This window comes from Fukomys damarensis, unplaced genomic scaffold (genome assembly GCF_012274545.1).
Source record: "Fukomys damarensis isolate Sample0158 unplaced genomic scaffold, DMR_v1.0_HiC HiC_scaffold_13, whole genome shotgun sequence".
NCBI lineage: Eukaryota > Metazoa > Chordata > Mammalia > Rodentia > Bathyergidae > Fukomys > Fukomys damarensis.
In genome coordinates, this window is record NW_022900925.1 from 2,679,539 (window position 1) to 2,699,716 (window position 20,178).

The following is a 20,178-nucleotide window of genomic DNA, read 5'->3' on the forward strand; positions in this document are numbered from 1 at the left end:
CTCAAAGGTGTTTCTCTGCCCACAGCATCAGCTCATCTGGAAACCTGCTAAAATGGAAATTATTTCTCCCTCAGCCCAGACTTTCCAAATCAGAAACTCTGGAACTGGAGTACTGTCTGACTTAACTAACTTCTGGGATTTCATTGCGCAGTGAGGTCTGAGAACCACTGGTTTATCTCTGTCCTCTTGAGCCTATTCTGCCTTTCATCTACCAATAGCAACTGCCTTAGAGCTTTAGTACAAGCAGGAAGATGTTTTTGGTCATCCCGTGTGTACCCTACCTCCTTCAGATTCAGCACATTTATGCCCTCTCTTAGTTTTTGACTTTTTGGATAATAAAACATTTCTAGCCACTGCCCTTTGCAGTAGTTTTGATGAGTGTCCCTTAGGTCCATGCATTGAAGGCTTGGTCCCCAGGGTGGCATTATTGGGAAGTGTGGAGCCTTTGGGAGGTAAAGGCTGGTGGGAGGTTGTTAGATCATTGAGGGAGGACCTCTGAAGGAGATACACTACCCTTTCCCCTCCTCTTCTTGGTCCATGAGATGAACAGTTTTCTCTGCCATGTTCTTCCTGCAGTTCTCCTCCAGAGACCCAAAGCAGCAGGTCTGTCTAATCTTGAACTGGAAGTTTCAAAACCATAAGCCAAAATAAACCCTTTCTCTTTATAAGTTAATTGTCTTGGGTATTAAGTTATAGTGATGCAAAGCTAACACGTACACCCTTGTTTCTTCACCTGCTCCAAGAGGCAAATAGATGACTTGGGAAACTCACTGAGATTTTATAAGAAAAAGCTTATTTAACTTTGCCAACAAATGTCACACAGGTCAACTAACCCTTATCCCAAACAATAAGTGTTCAGATTTTAGATGGTTCAGATTTTGGAATATTTACATGATAGGTCCGAGTCTACAAAATTCATGGATGTTTTATATACACCTTACACACATAGCCTGAAGGTAATTTTACATACTCTTTTAAATAATTTGCATTTGCAACAGTTTTAACAGCATGGAAGTTTCCACTTGTGGCATCATATCAGCACAAGTTTTGGAATTTGGAAATCTTACAGTTTTGTTTCTTTGGATTAGGGGCACCTCTATCATGTGATGAAAAGGTGATGGATAACACAGCACAGCTGCTGCTGCTGCTGATAACCACACTTGACATGGGGAGAAAGTCCCTTCATTTGACTCTGACAGCTGCCGGTGAGCCACATGAGATGATGCTCTCCATTTCATGGAAGGGAAGGTGCAGGCTGAGAGTGACAACTGAATTATCCAGGGACACAGCGCTGCGTTGTAGCAAAGCCCATGCCTCCTACTCAGAAGCCTGTGATTTTTTTCTGAGTCAGGGCAGGTGGCTGATGGGGAGACAGAAGAGTTGGACTGAGACCAGCCTCAGGGCCTCTGGTGCTGCATCAGTCAGAACCGCAGAGCTGGGAGAGGGTGACGTGTAGTCCTTTACCAAGCCAGCAGCAGCCCTGCCTTCTGGGCTTTTTCATGTCTGTGGGAGGGAGAGATAAATGGAGGTGGAGGTGGGGCTGGGAGGGGGTTAAATCAGAATCACAAATCAGAATGAAAAGGGCAGAAAGAAAATCAAAGATAGGTGTGAATCCTTTGGCCTGTACCCCCCTCCCCACTCCTGTCCCTCACCTAGATGATATATATTTGCTTGCCTGCCTTGAGGTCACTTCCCTGCACAGGCCTAGTCTCTCTCTCCATATTGTGCTGTTCTCCTCTGAAATCACATCCTCATTTTGAACACCAGATCCCAAATGGCTCCACTCCCATCCAAGTAGGCACAGGGCTCAGCCCTCCAGGAGGCAAGATCCAGACAGGCAGCAAGGAGGATAACAAGAAACTGCTCTCTCTCTCTCTCTCTCTCTCTCTCTCTCTCTCTCTCTCTCTCTGTTTAAAGGAGTCTACCTGTGTCTCTTCTTCAAGGAGCTGTTTACAAAAGGAACTGTTGAGTATGGTGACAACACACAAGTCATCCCTCACTATTTGAGGAGAATCATGGGAGGTTGTAAATGTGTTTCAGGGGGCAGGATGGAGAATGAACCATGACTAATGTCTGAAATCCTATCGATTGAGTTCTGATGAGGAGCCAGGTGAAGAGCTGTGTATGCATGTGAGTGCGCGCGTGTGCGTGTGTGTGTATACTCCTCTTATGTGCTAGTGCAAAGTGAGATGGGGTGAGAGCAGAAGTCCTCATGCTCCACCACCTTGCAGGGTAGAGATCATGTGTCTTCTACAGATCAGGAAATAGGGGTTTAGGGAGAACTGAGTGACCTGTCCAGAAGACACAGCCAGTAAGGAGCAGAGATGAGATCTGAGCCAGTTGCTCTCTCCCAAGTGTATGCCCCTCTGTGGAGCCACAGTCTACTCTCTGAATGAAGACTGAGTTGCGATCCTCATAGATTCGAGCCCTTAAAAAGAAACTAGATTAGCTTAAAGCACTTCCCATCTTATGCATTCTGATTTTGAGATCCCCTCATCTACCCCCTCCTTTGTCTGGTAAATTAGATGAATTAGACATTAATCATCTCTTCTTTTTACACTTTTCTCAGAAGAGAGTGAGAATTGATTTCATTTCTAACTCCAGCACGTGACTGCTATTGCCAGTGCACACTCAGTGATGAGTTTTACTGCTTTTCTGTAATTGTGCTTGGTCTTCGGACATGAGGGGCTAGCAATCCATACAGTAATGCACACTTTTTGGTTTCATCTCGGGTAATACCAATGATAACAATAATAACAGCAGAAACAACTGATCTCCTAGAAGTTCTCTAATCTGAGAAGGTAAGTATTATTTTCATTATCTGCCTTAATTTCTTCCATCTTTGTAAGTAAGGAGGAGAAACAGGCTAGGGAGGCCAGGTATCTTAAGATCATATGACTCTCAAGTAATGCAGCCAGTTTGAAGCTAGTCTTGTTTGAAGTAGGAGGTGTAACTCAGTGGGCCTGCTTGACTAGTGTTAGATTTGTTACAGTGATTTTTGTTTTGAAAAATTTCAAAAATCTGAAAAGGTGAAAGAATAGAACAATGAACTCAGCTGCTAGATAGTCTTCTTCATCCACATTTACCCAATATTAGCATTCAGTTACACTTGCTATTGAATATTTTAAGAAGCCCAGTGAGACCCTTAACTCCCTCTTAACAGCAGAAGTAAACTTTCTGTTTGAGTTTCCCTAAGGGGCCACATGTACTCATGGATTTGGGTCTAATGGCCAGTTCATCACTCCTGAATGTTACAAGCCAGAGCAGAAGGGGAAAGATCTCAGAAAACAGGTAAGATTTACATTTTCATGTCATTTTTCTATTAAAAGTTACACATACATTTATTTCTTGTAGGCACCTCAGTGTAGTATGTACACACACACACACACACACACACACACACACTCACACAAACACTGTAGTGGACTTCAATTATTTGCTCAAAACGGTAATGCCAATGACAACACAGAAGTTCATCCTTATCTACAGTTTAGTTTCTGAGGTTTTAGTTACACTTGGTCAATCTTGGTCTGAGTCATTGGTAACATCATCATCACAAGAAGGGTGAGTACAATCAATAAGATATTCTAAGAGAGAGAGAAAGTGAGAATATTTACATAATTTTATTCCACTATATTGTTATAATTGTCCTACTTTATTATTCATTCTTGTTGCAAATCTCTTACTGTGTGTGTCTAATATATAAATTAAGCTTTATTATAGGTATGTTTATGTAGAAAAAACAGTATATGTAGGGTTTGGTGCTGTCTATGGTTTTAGACATCTATAGGGATCTTAGACTGTATTCCCCCGATAACTGGGGACAGCCATGATAATGACCATGTCGATAGGATCACAGCATGTACCGAGAGTTATATATATACCAGGTAGTCGTCTAAGTGCATTTACTCCTCATAACAACTAAGAAGTAGGAATGATTGTTGTCTCTGTTTTTCAGAGAGGAAATTGAAGCTTAAAAGATTTATTAACCTGACTATGATCACAAAGCTAGTAAGCAGCCAAGCTGGGGTCCAAACCCAGGAGTCTGACTCAGAGCCAACACTTTTCATTGTTAAGCTGTACCAGCCCTCAGGCACGTGGATGGGCATGTGCTTGAGCCTTGAAATTGACCCCCCTCTGTGTATTTTCAAGCTAAGAGAAATTTTTTTGCACCGAAGAGTGGTTTTCTGCAGAGGTTTCTGGTTAATATTCTGAAGGAATTGAATAAGTTAAATTTATATTAATCATCTGTCATTTTAATTTGATAATGACTTATGAAACTGGATATAAATACATTTAAGATCACTGAGATAGCTTTCATATAACCAAACAGTTATAAAGATAAGAAATTTACCTTTATAGTCACGAATATTTAAAAGGCATCAATATCAACAATTGAAATACAACATCAGGCTCCAGAACATTTTTTTTCCTTTATTTATTATTATTATTATTATTGTTATTATTTTTTGGTATCAGAGATTGAACTCGGGTCCTTGTGCTTGCAAGGCAGGCCACCGAACCGCTGAGGTAAATCCCCGGCCCTATTTTTTCCTTTTAAAAAAGAGTCTATTTCTTTAATTTGACTAACAATATTTTTGTTCTAGAAATGAGATGACCATCTCTTTCAGAATATATGGCAACTGCTTCCTCATTTTGCGAGGCTAGGTTTAGGAGACTTACGGTAAAGTCATGCTTCCAAGGAGATCAGTACAAAAACCCAGGCTTCTGCCGGCAGTTTCTGGAACAGATAAGCTTTCCATCTGGCAGTGGAGCTGTTTACTTTTTCTCCAGGAGATGTTTATAATACAAAACTCTCAAGTAGGGTATTTATTTGTTTTCCCTGTGCTTCTTCTGGTTTTTGGTGGTGTTGGCGAGGGGCAAGAAGAATAAAATGAGCTGATTATTTCAGGATCATGGAAAACATGGAACCGAAGCTCAAAAATGCCCCCTACTTTCGATGTGAGAAGGGAAACGATTTGATTCCCTTGTGCCAGAAGTGTGAAACGTGTATCTTAGCATGGAAGATCTTTTCTACCAAAGAGTGGTTCCAAAGGATCAATGGTATATTGCAGAGGAAGTTTCTAGTTAGCATTCTACAGCAGTTAAATAGCTTGTATTTGTTATACTATTTCCAAAATATCCTGCAGGCCACCCAGGGAAAGGATTTCATCTATAACAGGTCTCGGATTAACCTCAGCAGGAAGGAGGGGAAAGTTGTGAAGTCCACCTCACACCAAATGTCGGATAAAATGGTGGAACAAGAGATGAAGGAGATCTTGTACTGGTTTGGTGCCAGTACCCACCGGACTAAGGCAAATTACACTCTCCTGCTGCTGCAGATGTGTGACCCCAAATTGCTGCTCACTGCTTCTGCTGTGATCAGAGCTCTGTTTCAGAGAGAGTGGAACAAGATCACAGGTAAACAAGGACACACATTGTGAGACATGAGGGCCCCTGAGACCAGGAAGCAAGGCCTCGGGAGCCAGTAAAGAGACTCAGGTGGAGACAGTGCAGAATACAAGATAGGATTGTTTGAGCTGTGTCTTGATACTCAATCCTGTTTACCAAAAAAGAAATTTCTGAGTGTGACTTCCTTCTAGAAAACTATAAAATCACACAAGCAAAGGAAGTGCAGAACTTTTCACTGTGAGGATTTAAAATAGATTTCTGCACACTTTCGGTCCAGAAGTGGCTGGTCCCTACCACTGACCGGCTAAATACTAGGGTCCTTTCTTTGCTGCCTTAGGAATTAGACTGGACTTGAGAGAGATGGAAAAGGGAAGATGCTAAATTGTATTACTTTTCTCAGCTGCCCTGCACAGAAACCAGGCCAAGGGATCAAAACTTAGGATTTATCAAATATCCATTCCATCATACTCCTTGCTTTATGCATAAATTGAAACCTCAAAGCAGAGTTAATTTAAAGCTGGAGGTAGCTAACAGTCCAAATAAGTCCAGGGCATAGTTCTCAGACTGTAGCTTGTATTAGTCTCTGGGAGGGCTGTTAAAATATATATTGTTGAGCTTCTCTGCCAAAACTTCCAACTCAGCCATGCAAGATTATGTATTTCTAACAAATTTCCAGTTGTCATTGGTATTTCTGGGTAAGGGACTTTGAGCGTCATTTGCATAGGGTGTTGATGGGAGAATCTTGGAAATGTTTGGTCAGCTGGTTCAGGGAAGCAAACAAACAACAACAAAAACAAAAAACAAAACAAAACCAGAAGAGATGTAAGACACTTGGGATTAGGAGTGAGTTGAATGCAAGTACCCTCTCCCAAGCATCTTTGTTTTATTTTGGAGACATACATGAGGTGCTTCTGTGGTTCACTTGCAAAGGCATCACACTCCTTGGGAATTGGCTATTTATATTACAGTTGTATAAGTCTAGTTATAGTTTGTGGCAACCTTCCTATTTTCTTAGGAGAAAATTTTCTCTTAAAAAGTTAAGTTTCTGCCTAGTGTGGTGGAATATCCCATAATCCCAGCACTCTGGAAGACTGAGGCAGAAAGGTTGCAAATTTCAGCCCAGCCTTGGGCAACTTAGAAAGACCCTGTCTTGAAAAAAAGTTAAATTTTCTAATGTGGTACAAGGGCAGTTATTCATATCACTGAAGAAAATTCAGCAAGAGCTTCAGAGAAATAGTCCCAAGCTTGTCTCATTCTTTCCTTATGTCCAAAACTCTAATACATTTTGCACTGTAGATTGGTGGCAATGTCTATAGGGGATTTTTGGAGATTATTGCATAGAAACTCGAGGCCCCAAATAAAAATAGACATAACTTTTCTGGTCTGTTTTGTGTATAAAGTTGTTTCTGTAATTCTGGGGGATGGACTCCAGAATTTCCTTCGAATAGCAAGGCCTGTGGATGCTCATGTTCCTGATGTAAAATTGTGCAGCATTTGCATAAAGACTTCGCAGCTCTCCCATATCCTTTAATAATTTCTAGATAAATTATAATACCGAATACAATACAAATAATATATGAGTACTTTTTAATGCTGTATCATTTAGGGAACATTGGAAATAACAAAGTCTGAACATGTTTATGACAGATGCAATATTTTTCTGAATATTTTCAATCTGTGGTTAGTTGAATCTGAGGAAGTAGAAAATACAGATATGAAAGATTTAATGTACTTAAAAGAAAGAAAAATAAATAAAACCATTTCTCCCTATCCCATTTTCCTCCACATACCTGCTTGAAGGGTAAACTTGTCTTGGTTTCTCATTCTTCAGGGTTCAGTGAGGACTCCATTGATGTGGTTTTTTCCCCTGAGAAAGACTACGACTCCAAGTTGGAAACCGCACATATCCATTGGACAACAAGAACAAGGCCCACATCCTTCCCTTTGTCTAGATCCTTAGGAAATAAAAAAGTACTTGAAAATGCAGAGAGAGAAGCAACTATTGGTAAGTCATCTTTTGGTAAGAGAGCCAATATAGACAGTCACTGATTTAGATGGTTCCACTTATAAGTTTTGTTTTTAATTTACAGTGGGCTTATTGGGACATAACACCAGCCTCGGTCAGGAAGCTATGAGTTATGAGTTATTAAATGCATTTTTTACCAACAGCATTTTTACTTACAATGGATTTGAGGGGTGTAACCCTGTGTAAGTGGAAGAGTCTATGAGAATGGGAAGTCTCCAACCCAGGTAGAGGGGTTGACAAGGTAATAGCATCCAGAGATAAAAGATTTTGGAAACTAATACCCATTCAGCACCTATAGTCTGTTGGCTTCTTTGTTATTCTTTTCCTTGTTTAATAATCACAGCTGGTCTGAGGGGAGATGGGAAGGGGGTGCTGGGGGATTAGACCCAGAGCCCTACACTTGTTGAATAAGTGTTCTCTCACTGGGCCACACCCCCAGACCAACTAATAGGATTTGCCCCTTCCTCCTCCCACTGGCTGAGTGTGTGTGTGTGTGTGTGTGTGTGTGTGTGTGTGTGTATTACTGGGGATTGTACCCAGGATCTTGTGCTAGGCAAGCACTCTGGCCTTGAGCAACGTCCCTACACCTTCTTTATTTTGTTTTATGATAGCGTCTCACTAAATTGTTCAGCCTGGTCATGAACTTGTGAACCTCCTGCCTCAGCTTCCTGAGTAGCTGAGATTATAGGCATGTGCTGCCATGGATACCCTTCCTCTTTAAAATTGTTTGACATTTTTTTTCTCTGCTGGGATATTTTCAAGAAAATTCCAGACACAATGCCATTTCAGATTTTGCTACTATAGATATCACCCTGAACTAAGAAGGCTGAAAAGTGCTGGTATGTTTGGGTCAGGTAGTTCTATTTCCATGTCGCAGAAAAGATGAGAACAGTCCAGTGGCCTCAGGATATTGTCAGAGGAGCTTTATTTTGGGGGAGAGCTTCTGATACAAATTTGTTCTGGCTCTAGAATTACTACAGAGACAACTCAGTCATTCCCCCTTTTCTGGCTTCACAGAGGAACAATGGAAGAGTTCGCTCCAGTGTATTTTTGAGATGAATAAACTATTTTCCAGAAAAGCAGGTAGGTCCGGGCTGAGGGACGATCCCTGCAATCTACTGATGGACCTGGATGATGTCAGAGACCTGTCTTCTGGGTTTAGCAAATACCGCGACTTCATCCGTGACCTGCCTGTCCACCTCTCCAAGTACATTCTAAGTATGCTGGGGTGGATGAAAGGATTTCTAAGAGAGCCCCACTCCTGGCCCAGTTCTGGGGTTTCGAGTCCATCTTTCTCCTTTTTCCCCAGGAATGCTGGACAAAAACACCCTAAACAAATGTGCTTCTGTGAGTCAGTACTGGGCCACCCTAGCTCAGCAAGTCAAGATGGACCTGTCCATGCACATCTTCATTCAGAACCAGATTGTCCTCTTGCAGGTACTTCTGATGTGGGAGGGCATGTCTAGAAGCCAGCTTCATTTCTCTGCAGAGGTTGGCATGACCATGAGCCTTTCCATCTTGCTAGGAGGCCCTCAGATGGCCTCCCACTCTGCATCTGCACCTTCTTAGGCTATAGCAGCCACTTCCTTGAGGTTGGGACTCTACTGACTGCTACTTGCCTTCTCATTGTCAGTGCATCTAGCGGGAACAACTTGGGTAGAAACCTCTGTGGAGCAGATATGCAGGACCTTTCCAACACCTCACAAAGCTGGGGTGTAGCTCAGGGGTGAAGTGCTTGCATAGCGTGTGTAAGGCCACGGGTTCTATCTCCAGAACCAAAAGCAAAACAAACCTCACAGAGCAAGGAATTCTCTTCCCTCCCTTCAGAGAGTTATCTTGCAGTTTATACAATAAGAAAGCCATGAATATGTTTCTGAATCAGTCTCATGGAACCTAATAGTTTATAGCACCACAAAGTATGTTTAGAATAACATATTTCCTCTTGACAGCAATCCTATCGGAATTTTTACTTTATGGGTTTTTGGCTGAAGCTTAACCCTAAGCAATCTTGGTACCCTGGGTTGGTTTCTTTCTTTTCTTTCTTTCTTTCTTTCTTTCTTTCTTTCTTTCTTTCTTTCTTTCTTTCTTTCTTTCTTTCTTTCTTTCTTCAGCAGAGATAGATGACAGAGAATGAGAGGAAGCAGGGGTGGTAAGGCAGGCTATTGTTTAGAAATTGCCAACAGTCTTCTGCTGGTCTCCTGCCAGGCATTAGGTATCATTTATCATACTGGACTATTCGGCATGTACAGTTGATATAACTGGTTAGGTCTGGGCCTTCCTTTATTAGCCATTGCTTACCCACCTTCAGGTTTTGTCAACAGCTAGTCTTTTTTCTTTTCTCCTGTACAGTAGGAATGAAGAATAGTCATTTCTTCTTTTAAAAAATATTTAAATTTTTTTCTCAAAATGAACAATACGGTGTTTTTAAAACTAATTTTTATTTCATTTTATCCCATTCCCCCCTCAAGCCCCCTACCTTCCCTGTGTACAAAAGCTTTGTTTCCATTTCAATAAGGTGTTTTAAGTGCATGTATATTAGGGAATGGTTAAAGATAGCTATTATATACATCGCTATTAGATACATTGCAAGACTTAGGGCCTTACTTACACTCGGAGGAGCTTGAACAGCCGAAAGGGCCTCCAAGATGCTGGACCTATATCCCAGCGATTGCTCCAGGAGCTTGACAAGGAGTGAGAATCACCCAGGAAAGAACACGCCAGCCTAGTTGGAAAACAGACCTTTATTAGTCTGGCCAGATGGCACTCCCTGAACCAAGTAGCTCACAGAGGCAACTGCTCAGGGGCTGAGGTTGTTTTATAGGGTTTTTCTAAACAAAAAGTTCAAACATAGGTGAGGGCATTCACAGAACTACCAGGGGATGAGTTCAAACACACTGTTTATCTTAGGCAGGAAATGCTTTATGGTCACCTTTTGTCATACCATCTGTCCCTGGGTGGGCTGTTAACCAAGTTAGCAATTAGCATATGAAGGTTTGTCTGTAGTTTGAGCAGCTCTTTCCTCATGTTTGATAAGGAGAGGGGGAAGCACAGTATCTGGCCTATTAGCAGGCCAGCATGGAGCCACTTTAGTTTAGTCAGGTCTCACAACATCACATCTCTGCTCTTTGCATTTTCAAAGAATACAATATATTGTCACTATAGTGGCATTGCTGTGCTATTGATCTCTTGAATTTACTCCAACTACTTAATTATAATTATGTGTCATTTGACCAAAGTGTTATGTCTCCTGCTTCCTCCTAACCACTGTAGCCTCTGGTGACCATTAGTCTAACTTGTACTTATTTGAGATCAACTTTAAGATAAGAGTCCACACGTGAGATCATGTATCTTTCTGTGCCTAGCTCATTTCTTTCAACACAATGTCTTCTACCTCTAGCCATATTGTTGGAAATAACAACTTTCTTTCTTTATTGTGTTGAATAGTATCCCAATGTGTATACATTTTTTTCTTTATCCAAAACAGACATGTAGGCCAATTTTGCATCTTGGCTACTGTGAAGAGTATTGCAATAAACACAAGGATGCAGATATCCAGGAATTTCTGCTTTTTTTTAGGGATCCTACACAAGAGGAATAGAACCCAATTATGCCAACAGGCTTCCTATCCCAGTTCCTAAAATGACAGATGATGGGAAGCACATGCGTGTGAAAAATCAGAAGTTGAAACTGAGAACAAAGGTGAGTTTCAGTGACACGCGGGACAAGTAACAGTGAGGGTCATCTTTCTATTGGCCAATGAAGGCTGATATCCAGACTCAAGAATGGACACAGGGTCCTGGGAGGAACCATTCCCTAAGGAAGATTAGAGTTTTTCTATGTTGCTACCCACTTACAAGTACTTGTTCTCCAGAAGCCTCCATATATCCTCATCTGTTTAATGAGTGGATTGATTGGGTTGAATATCAAGATTCATCCTTATTTTGGATTCTATGGCTATGTCCCATGTTCCTGGCACCTAGGCTTCTAATGGAAAATTCAGAGGTCAGGAGCAGCATCACCCATATCTAAGATTCCCTTCAGCCCTAGCTTCCCAAGTATGTCCTGGCTACCTGAGTCTGCCACTCATAAATGAATAGGACATAGAGGCAGATTCAGAACTGGTCCAGATGGTCAGTTTCCTCATCTCTCACTTCCAGGGGAAAATTAATTATAAGTCCCCCATCAGCTCTTAAGGAGTAATAAAGAAGAGTAAAGAAAAGACCCTTGGAACATTATATATTGACTCTCCAAGTGATCTACTAAGGTCATTAGATTCCTGCTTCTTCCTCTCTGCCGAATCTCCTTCTATTTTGAAGTCTAGTCAGATAGCTCAGAAAGGATACTTAATGAAGAATAACATCTTACATGGAAAGTTATGTGGTAAAATTTAGAATTTGATAACTAGAAGTGTCCAGAGATTATTTAGCTCAAATGTCTGTAGAGGCCAAGCAGGTCACATAGATGAGGAAATAGATGGTATACACAGTAAAGGACAGTGAAACTGTGATGAACTGAAGAGCTTATTCCCCATCCAAAGGGGCCAGATGCTACTCAACTCCAGCTAATTATTGTCATGAGGGACTGTGGATGCTGGTCTGCCAGATCATTTGAACTTCAGGGGGAGGATACCAATCTGAATTATACTGTAAAATCTCTTACTTTTCTTAAATGCTGGTAGGCTGTTAAAGGCATGTTTAAAAACTACATCAGCCAAAGAAGACACATTTGTGAGTTTCACTGAATAGGTAGTTTTCATCTTTGATCTGGCCCATTGACCCTTTTTTTAAATAAAGAAACAAGCTCAGGGGGCTGGGGATTTGGCTCAGTGATTCTACTGCCTGCCTTGCCAGCACAAGGGCCTGAGTTTGGTCACTGGTACCACCAAAAAAACAAAACAAAACAAAACAAAAAGACAAAACAAAACAACAACAACAAAAAAACCAAGCTCAGAATGACCAAGGTCTCAGTGCCAGTTGAGTCAGAAGCACATCTGAACACAAGACTGTTCTTTCTTTTTCTTCTTTTTTTTTTTTTTTTTTTTTTTTTTTTTTTGGTTTTTGAGACAGGCTGTCACTATGTAGTTGAGACTGAACTAGAACTCACTATGTAGCCCAGGTTGATCTTGAACTCACAGCAATCCTCCTACCTCAGCCTCCCGAGTGCTGGGATTATAGGCGTGCGCCACCATGCCCGGCTGTTCTTTCAAAGTTGGTCTCTCTTTTTAGTACAACAAAACTAAAACCTTTCTTTCCTTGGTTATGGAATTTGTAACTGCCCAACAAAAAAGACTACCCAAACAAATTTTGGCATTGCAGGAATGTATAATTTATGAAAAGGGACAGAAACAGGTATTGAAATGTGAAGACCAGAAGAAAATAGGGAAACAGTAAGATTAAATAACAGGGTTTTCCAGGGAAAGGTGAAAGTGAAGGTTTCTGAGGGGTGGTACTCAAAGTAGGTACTTTATTGAGCATCATTCATATGTCAGATGCAATGATGAATATTTCTAACATCACATCCATCATTGGCACATCCATAAATAGAGTTATGTGGAATTGGAGGTTATGTTTTTAAAAAATTTTTCTAAAGTCTGATAGCTGGTTAATGACATAGCTGAGTCTTTTTTCCTTCCCAGCTACTCTGCATGTTGCTTCTAGGACTCTCAAAACTTAGGAGATAAGCAAAGACTGAAGAATTCTCATCTAGTTTTAGAGAATCCAGGGAAGCCTTGTTTAGATCAAGTTGGAATATGGAAAGAGTCTTGGACTTTAAAGGGAGGCAAATTTGGCAGACTATTCTAGGGAGAGATTTGTAGGTGAACATCACTACTTGGTTCGAGATTAAGAAGGCTGAGAGAAAAGAATTGCAAGTTTCAGCTCAGCAAGATCATATCTTAAAAAATAAAATGATTTGGGGATGCAGCTCAGTGCAAAGGCCCTAGGTTCAATACCCAATAACACACACACACACACACACACACACACACACATCCAAGGAAGAGTACAAAGCATGGAGAAAGCTAATGTTTAGAAGGAGACTTCAGAGATGTCCCCAGCCCTCTCAGAAGAAAACATGGTGCTATGGTCTTTGCTTTCATGATAAACTCACTCTGCTTTTTCTTTTCTGCTGATCCAGTGTGATTGCTATGTCTTTTGAAGGTGGAGTATGGCTGAAAAAAAAAAAAAAGTTAAACTGGGAGTCCAGTTCAGTCATCTGTGCCAGAACTTTTCATGTTCTGCATGTCATAGTTGCTCAGAAAGTATATGATGGGCAAAGAGAGAGAGAAAGGAAGGAAGCATGAAAGGAAGAGAGGAAGGAAAGAGAAACATCCTGTGGGGAGACTTTGGTCGAAGGAGTGATTGGAGTGAATGTGAAAAGGAAGGGGCACTATGAACAACAGCTCCCAGGCCCGGCATGCAAGGTTAAGTTTAGAGTATGCCTGCAAGACAACAGATAGCAGAACCCACAATAAGTAATTCTCAGAGATATTTGCTTTGTCTATTATGTCCCCGCTGCTCCAATAAGATTGCTTACACTAGGTTGACACGTGTCACAACCCAAACCATCCCGTTCCTTCCCTGTCACTTGTCCAAAACTCCTATACAAATGTTGCGTTTTTCTTCTAATCTTTGTCCTCATCTCCTTGAGTTACAAATAAATAGATAGTTAAATAAAATAACCACAGAGGTCTCAGTTTAGTGCTATTTCCCTGAGGCTCTCTTAAGTTCAAGAAGTAGCCCCTCTGGGTCCCCTCGGTGGCTGAACTAAGTCTTGTTCAGCTCCAAGCAATCTTTTATCCTTTATGTCACTATAATTGTGTACTGCAACAGCACCCCTGTGATAACTTGACAACATTTATATTCTCTCCCTGAACCTCAGATATATCACCTGTAAAATGTTGAGAATACTTTGGGGCAAGTGATCTACTTTGTGAGGCAGCTAAAAAAACAAATGAAGGTTGCAGATGTATGAAAACTTGAAATTCGAATGCCCAGAGTGTGGCAATAACGTCACACAGGAAGAAGTTCCTGTTAGGTGTTGTACGATAGGGTTCATGTTGTACAAACACTAAACCCTGATTTCAGTGAAATAGCTGGTCAAAGAGTACTATGATTTTGTGTTGTAAGTATATCTTTTGTAAGCACATTTTCTGGAAAGTTGTATCCTCAACAACATTTGGAATTCAGCCTTGAAAGGTCATAGATTTGAACATGTAGAAAACAGAAAGAGATGACAGGTGAATTAGGACTTTTATATTTTCTAACTCATGGCTTACTTTGATGCCTTCTCATGTCCCACTCCTCCCTGGACCCCATCATTTTGAAGCAGCAGCCACAGCTTTAAAAGGAAGAATCCATCAGCCCTTGTACCCTAGTCAGGAAAGACTAGAGGGGGCATCTGGAATCCTGAGGAGAGTTGACTCCATAGTTTGACTCTAAGTATTCCCTTTTTAGAATGACTACAACCTGTGGACTGCATACCAGAATCAAGAAACTCATCAGGTCTTGATGGAGGAGAGAAATGTGTTCTGTGGGACATACAATATTCGCATTCTTTCTGATACGTAGGTACTGGTGTCATCATCTAGGTCTTTGGGGCCTTGAAATTACTCACACTGGCATGTTAAGGTTCTCCTGACCCCAGCTGACTTGGAAAGATAATCCTCTCATCACCTCTAGCTTCAGTCCAGAACTAGCCCTCATTCTCCTTTGGATTTTTGCACCATTCTCAGCAACTGGGAAAGGACATTTTTCCTTTATACATTTTGGATATACTGACTGCAACATTGAGCACATGTAATGTGCATAAAATATTTAAAAGATTTTTTTATTGTTTTATCCCTGTTAGGAGTATGCTTGTTTGAACAACAACAAAAAAAAAAAAAAAACAAGAAAACCTCCAAATGACAGACATAGAAAAGCAAAGATCTTCTATAATCTTATTACCCAGAGATAACTACCACTGATACTGATGTCTGTCTGCTAGTTTTTCTTTCATACCTAACTCATGGTTTAAATAGAAATGGGATTATGTTATATATTTTGTAACTGAGTCCAGCAAAACACTGTGGATATCTTTCCATGTTAAATATGAAAATTACATTTATGATAACTGACTGTGTGACATCATTTGGATATGCCACAATAAAGCCCTTTAATAATCAACTTTCTTAGTACTTCAGGCTTAGGCCTTCACTCTTTATTCCCAAGGTTTTGTGGAGGGCACCTCTACATTGATTTTGGTCACAAATCTCATTAATAAATTGTATGTTCGAAACAGACCAGTTAGTATGGAAGAGTAGAGTTTTACGGATAGTGTGGTAATAATTGCTCTTTAGTTGGTTGAACCATAAATATACAAGATGAAATCAAGAGAAAAATACCAAAGATTCACCCTCATATTTAGAGTGATTATAGATTCAAATTTATTGGAACAACACTACTTTTCTCTGTAGTCCTAGTATATTTTAAACATAGCATCCCTTTTTGCAATAAAAAATGTCTTATTTTGTCATCCTATTTGCTAGTAATTCTATGATTGGAAAATTAACTCACCTGGCTTTATTTGCTTTAAGCTTATTGAGAACAAGATTTGTATTTTATGAATCTTTGTATTTCCCATGGTTCCTACTAGCACAAAACTTGAAACCTAATAAATGTTTGGATTTTTGTTAAGAAAAACATAAATGAAAGAAAGAAAGACAGAGAGAGAAAGAAAAAACAAGTGCAACGCATATTGGGGTTCTTTGAGGTTTTCCCTTAAAAAAGGTTTCCATTGTCAAGTAAGTTTGGGAAATATCACATATTCTATTCTCTCTCTTGGGGATTTGGTACACATTTGCAGAATATTTTTTATGTTTATATTTTATAATTTTACCTTTTGTCTTTAGATTTTTAAATCTACCTGTGATAGATTTTATGATGGTGAGAGATAAGATCTATCAGGGCCCATTTTTACTCGGCTTTGCCTTCTGCTCCTTCCTCTTTTGGAAGGCTCTGAATTTTCAATTTGTCACTGCTACAGGAAAAAGTTGGGGTGATTAGTAAGTTCTGAGAAGGACGCTAACTCTTCTTTCATGCACTATCCAAATTCCCACTTCAACCCTGAAACTCAGGTGGGACCAAAACAGAATCATCCATTTTTCTGGGGGAGATTTGGTAGCTGTGTTATCTAATCGGAAGATCCAGCTTCTGGACATCCCACAAGTCAAGGAGTTACCCACTGTGTTTCGCGGCCATGTTGGGAGTATCCGGGCTCTCTTCCTGTGCGAGGAGGAAAACTTTCTCCTCAGCGGAAGTTATGACCCAAGTATCAGGTGAGCAGTCCAAGGAGGCTCTGATTTACCCTTCCATCTAGGACCTGACCGAAGCTCATGGAAGAAGCATGGGTTCCTTTTCAGTTTTGGATTTATCCAGACTATCTACAGTAGCGTCTTTTTGGCAATAAATCCAAGAATTTATGGTTTAAACTTTGAGATAGATTTACAATAATTATCAGAGGTGTCTTCCAGTTGAAGGCTGTGAACTACAAAATATTTCTTTTATAGCATCCTTAGATGAAGACATAATTTATATTTCTTCAGAAGGAAGTAGTTTTTGTGGATATAAAATATAATATATACACAAAAAGTGCTTAAAATGCATGTAATTATGCATTTTAAACAATATAATAAACATCTCAGACTAAAAAATAGAATATTACCTGTCCCCTAACCACAGTGTGCCCTTTTCCTTATTGCTTCCTTTCTTCCTTCCTCACAGAGGTAATAGTACCCTAAATTTTATATTTACATTCACTTGTGGTTCCTTATAGTTTTTGCTGCTTATGCATCTTCAGATATATTATTTTTCCCACTATTGAATTTAACATAAATGAAATCATATTTTAAAAATTCATCAGCACTTGATTATTTGTTTGTTTGAAGAAACAGCTTTATTTAAGAAGAACATAAGCACAACAAAGTACAGTATCTCTGGGTGTGCAGAATATTTCATGTAGAATCTTGAAAGAAAGGTTTGTTTCAACAAAAATTTCCTCTATTAAAACTTATGTGAGGTCTGAGGATTTAGCTCAGTGGTTCCAGTGCCTGCCTCACAAGCACAAGGACCTGAGTTCAATCCCTGGTACCAAAACAAAACACAAAACAAACTTATGTGAAATCAATGCTTACATCAGCACTTGATTCTTAAACTGGGCTCTATTTGTGAGATCCATCCATATTATATAGATAACAGTCATTAATTTATCTTCATGGAGATTCAGTATTTTATGGATTGAATGTAACTCATTTATTCCTCTTTTGGTGGATGTTTATTTGCATTCCTCCCAAGAATGTTCTATGGTACTCTTGGCAGTTATCACTTGGTGCCCATGTGCATGAAGTTTTTTTAAAGCTATCTTCGTGGTAGTGGGGTTTCTAGGTAGGAATACTAAGCTCTTTTCCTAAGTGGTTGTATTAATTCAAAATCCCATCCGAGAGTATGAGATATCCCTCTTTATACATCTTTATCAAAACTTTGTATTGTCAGTCTTTGACATTTTTGCCAATCTGATGGGTATTAAATAAAACCTCTTTGAGCTTTTACCTTTAACTTTCTTGTTTACCAATGAGGTTGAACATCTTTTCATATGTGTTTTAGGGCTCTAAGAAACAGTACCAATAGGATGTGTATATAAATAGAAAGAGATTTATTATAAGCTATTGGATTGTGTGATTGTGGAAGTTGGTAAGTTCCAAACCTGCAGTGTGGTCTAGAAGGCTGGAGCTCTGGAGCTCATAGATTCACTTGTGTGGCCACCAAGTCAGATGCTTTCGGCTCTTTGTAGTACTCTAAGGTCTGTATATATGTTTAAGCTACTTACCTCCATGGTGATGGGCGCTAGGTTGATACTGACTAAAGCTCATTGTATCTTGATATATTTTCATATATGACCTTTTATGAATATTGTGAGATTTTCTTTTTCTTCTTTTTCCTTTTGCCTGCTCTCCCTCCTTCCCTCCCTCCCTCCCTTCTTTTCTTCTCTTGTTTGTAGCGTTGGGGATCGAACACAGGGCCTTTACAGTTTGTAGTTCACTAACTACATCTCCAGTCTTTTTTATTTTTCACTGGATGCAGGGTCTAAGTCACCTAAGTTGCCCAGACTAGGCTTGAACTTGTGAACCTTTTGCTTCAGCTTCCCAGAGTTCTTGGGATTACAGGTGTACACCATCATGATGGTGTGAAATTTATTTTAGGGATATGTACCCAGGAATGAATATATTTAGATACAGGTTAGGTAGCACCTAATTTGACTAAGATATACCAGGTTGAATTCCAGGATGAATGCCTCAGTCTACACCCTCACCAGCAGGCTGTGGATATTTCTACTTCCCTACCAACGTTAAACACTATCTAGCCTTCAAATTCTTGCCAAATGACTTGTGTAAAGTCATTTCCATGTGTGTTAGTAATTCTGGTTATTAATGGGTTTTCTTATTACCTTTCATGACCTCTTTTGTAAGTTGTCTGTTTATGTACTTTTGCTTACTTTTCTGTTAAGATTGCTCTAATTTTCTTGCTGACTTTCAGTTCTTTGTATTTCCTTCTAGATTTTAGTTCCTTGACAGTTTTAAAATAGCAAACACCATCTGTTTTTCTTTCATTTATTGACTTTGTTCACAGTGTCCTTTGTTGAACAAAAATCCTTAATATTGATGTAATAAAATCTAACACTTTTTCAGATTCTCCCCTACCACCATGTCTGTAGTTTATCCCACTTTTAAGTCACAGAGATATTTTCCAACATTTTCTTTTGATAACTTTATGGTTTTTACCTTTTGTATTCAGCCTACCTATTTGTAGTCCAACTTTGTTTGTGATGTTAAGTAGGATTTCCATTTGTTGATTTATTTTTAAATAAAATGAAAGTGAAATAAAGCAGACATACAAGCTTCAATATTGTATGGTTTCTCTTTTATGAGAAACCCCAAGTATAAATAATTTAAAAAACAAAATAAAAGATAGGTAATGTGAAATACGGAGATAGATCTTTTGCAAATGTAAAGAGAATCTAGAAATGAAGGGGGAGGGAAACGAAGGGAAGAGAAATACAAAGAATTAAGATATATTATGTTGATGTACTTACTCCTTAAGATGAATATAAACATTATGTGCTGTAAACATGACTAATAAAAATAAATAAACATAAAAACATCCAAAAGTTTATCAAATACCTTTTCCTTCTTACATTAAAGAACCCAACTTGGACACATGGACTGCCATGTTGCAAGAAACAGAAATTCAAAACATGCTTTTTTTCAGACCACTGGAACTTTGGTAAATGCTCTGTGGTTGCATCATATGCTCTGAACAACTAAGAAGGAATTAGTAAGGCTATAGGACCTTGGGAATGTTAAAAGAAAAGCTCACCATATTCTACCTCTCCCCAGTTTTTATTAGTCATACATTATGTGCCAAACCTCAAATAACCCAGGTAGGTAAGTACCATTGTTATTTCCAATTTACAGATGAAGAAACTGAGGCACAGAATGATTCAATAACTTAGTCAAGATCACACAGCCAGAAAGTGATGGACCTGAGATTGAGGCTCAGGCAACTGGCACCAGGGTCCTCTATTATAACATTATACTTTGTCCTGTCACAAGTGCAGTAGAGCAGTCTGGCTGAAAGGAAAGTCAATGACAGTTGAGAGACCTCAGGCTAATTTTTTTTTTTTTTTTTTTTTTTTTTTTTTTTACC

At 39.5% G+C, this 20,178-nt stretch overlaps 1 protein-coding gene across 4 annotated transcripts in view; it reads left to right on the forward strand.

Moving 5' to 3' along the window:
- The first annotated feature begins 4,702 nt into the window (after positions 1–4,702).
- Cdrt1 (CMT1A duplicated region transcript 1) overlaps positions 4,703–20,178 on the forward strand; it is a 32,168-nt gene continuing 16,692 nt past the window's right edge. For 2 of the 4 annotated variants that reach the window (XM_010618825.3, XM_019206715.2), the window contains exons 1-7: positions 4,703–5,421; positions 7,244–7,417; positions 8,456–8,656; positions 8,748–8,875; positions 11,015–11,137; positions 14,893–15,002; positions 16,554–16,754. In XM_010618825.3, the coding sequence (XP_010617127.1) occupies positions 4,917–5,421; positions 7,244–7,417; positions 8,456–8,656; positions 8,748–8,875; positions 11,015–11,137; positions 14,893–15,002; positions 16,554–16,754 (1,442 nt within the window). In that variant the 5' untranslated portion in view covers positions 4,703–4,916. The remainder of the gene's footprint in view (positions 5,422–7,243; positions 7,418–8,455; positions 8,657–8,747; positions 8,876–11,014; positions 11,138–14,892; positions 15,003–16,553; positions 16,755–20,178) is intronic. The other 2 variants (XM_010618826.3, XM_010618827.3) reach the window with 2 other exon arrangements.